Raw genomic sequence first — 1,618 nt, 5'->3', positions numbered from 1 at the left:
GAGCTTGATTGCCAGTTTCTGCCGAGTTATATCAGTTTCTTTTTCAAAAAAATTTTTTTTCAAATTCTAAGATACGTGCTCTTAGTACTGTAATTGATATAATTTGGTTGAAACTGGCAAAAAAATTCTAAAATTTCAAGAAGTTTCCAGATAAGATATTCTAAACCTATCCTGAAATTCCATCAAATTTGGGTTTACAATGTATTCAGGTTCTTTTGTGAAGTTGAAATCAATCATGAACTTACATTTTGGTACCAGAGACTTGATGCTCGGCTTTCGTGCCAATCATGGTATGCATCTGACGTTTGGTCATCAACACAAAAACGATTTCATCGTCCGTGGCACTGTTTCTTGGCTCCTCGACTTCAGAGTTTAAGGTAGATGCATTGGATTTCAAGAGATCCCTGACATTGTTTGTAACTTGGACCTCAGATGCAACTTTAGAACTCACGTTTCGTTTCCAGCAGATTTTCCTTCTTCCAACCCATCAATGAACGTGTACATTTGCTTTTTAGTCATTCGAACGTAAACTTTTGTATCCAAATCGGCATCATTAGCAACTGGCTTCATTTTTGAGCTCATAACCTCTTCAGATTTGTTAGAAATCGTTTGGTTCTTGTGAGATTTTGTTTCGTGAGATTTTTTATGGCTTCTTGCTTTTGAAACAATGACATCGCGAGACTTGTCCTGAAAAAAAAGATAAGAGGAATGGATAATATTTTTTAAATCCCACCTGACGACTATCATCACTTTCTCTGATAAGTTTTGCTTTATTCTGCTTTGTATCCTTGTCAGATTCATAAGAGTCGCTCTTTGGATAATAACGCTTGTGACCATTCGAGCCGGATTTCTTATGAAGATGCTCTTTGTCCATTTTCTCCTGCTTCACAGCATTCACAAACATTTGTTTCACATTCTGCAGCATTTTAGAAATTTCAATGACATCTTCGAACTTTGTTGACGCAATTTCGGTTTTCTTCAATGCTTTCGGTGTTCTATAAGCCGTTGGGAAAAACTGTTCGCTCTCCAAGTCTTCTTCGTGCTCCAATTTGTACAACTTGCAACCTTCATTCACTCTCAGAAACTGTTGGAATCGTCCTCGAGAAACAATGAAATTTTTGTTCAACCAAAACTCGGGTTTGAGTTCGTCTTGATTGATCACGCATCGGAAAGAATTGGTTTCAAATTGTTCCACAACGTTGGTGAGATTCTGTAATTGACGATGCTTTCAAATTGACACATCCCCCTTCCTCACCTGTTGATTGATCAGAATAGTCTGTCCGAATCGTCCCAATCCACGAAGACGTTGTCCAGCAAACGGAACACAAACGAAGAACTCCATTGTGTTGAGAAGGTCTCGATCGGTGACAATGGAGACGTAGTCGGTGACTGACATATTGCGCACGAAAATGTTCACATTTCCAGATGGATCGAAACGGAGAACGGTTTGACAATCAGTGTTGGGATCGCATTCTGGCGATTCGGCATAGCAGGAATGTCGTCCGGAGCATTTGATGGTAGCTGTCGCCACGGAAACAAAGTATGCGAGGAAACAGAGTTTGTGGAAAATCATTATCTGGAAAAATGATTTGTTGGATGAGAAGACGATAAGAAATTA

The 1,618-nt window shown here is 39.1% G+C and overlaps 1 protein-coding gene across 1 annotated transcript; it reads right to left on the bottom strand.

Annotated features, from left to right (window-relative positions):
- Positions 1-241: 241 nt before the first annotated feature.
- On the bottom strand, positions 242-1,573 carry CBG24440 (the record flags this gene model as incomplete). Its single annotated transcript, XM_045241020.1, has 4 exons — positions 242-404; positions 452-687; positions 734-1,210; positions 1,256-1,573. The coding sequence occupies 4 exons, from the start codon at positions 1,571-1,573 to the stop codon at positions 242-244; spliced, it is 1,194 nt and encodes a 397-aa protein (XP_045091337.1).
- Between the last annotated feature and the right edge of the window lie 45 nt (positions 1,574-1,618).

This window comes from Caenorhabditis briggsae (assembly GCF_000004555.2).
Source record: "Caenorhabditis briggsae AF16 supercontig from assembly CB4, cb25.NA_157, whole genome shotgun sequence".
In the NCBI taxonomy this organism is placed as follows: domain Eukaryota; kingdom Metazoa; phylum Nematoda; class Chromadorea; order Rhabditida; family Rhabditidae; genus Caenorhabditis; species Caenorhabditis briggsae.
The sequence above is the reverse complement of the archived record's forward strand: the minus strand, read 5'-3'. Positions and strand labels throughout refer to the sequence as shown.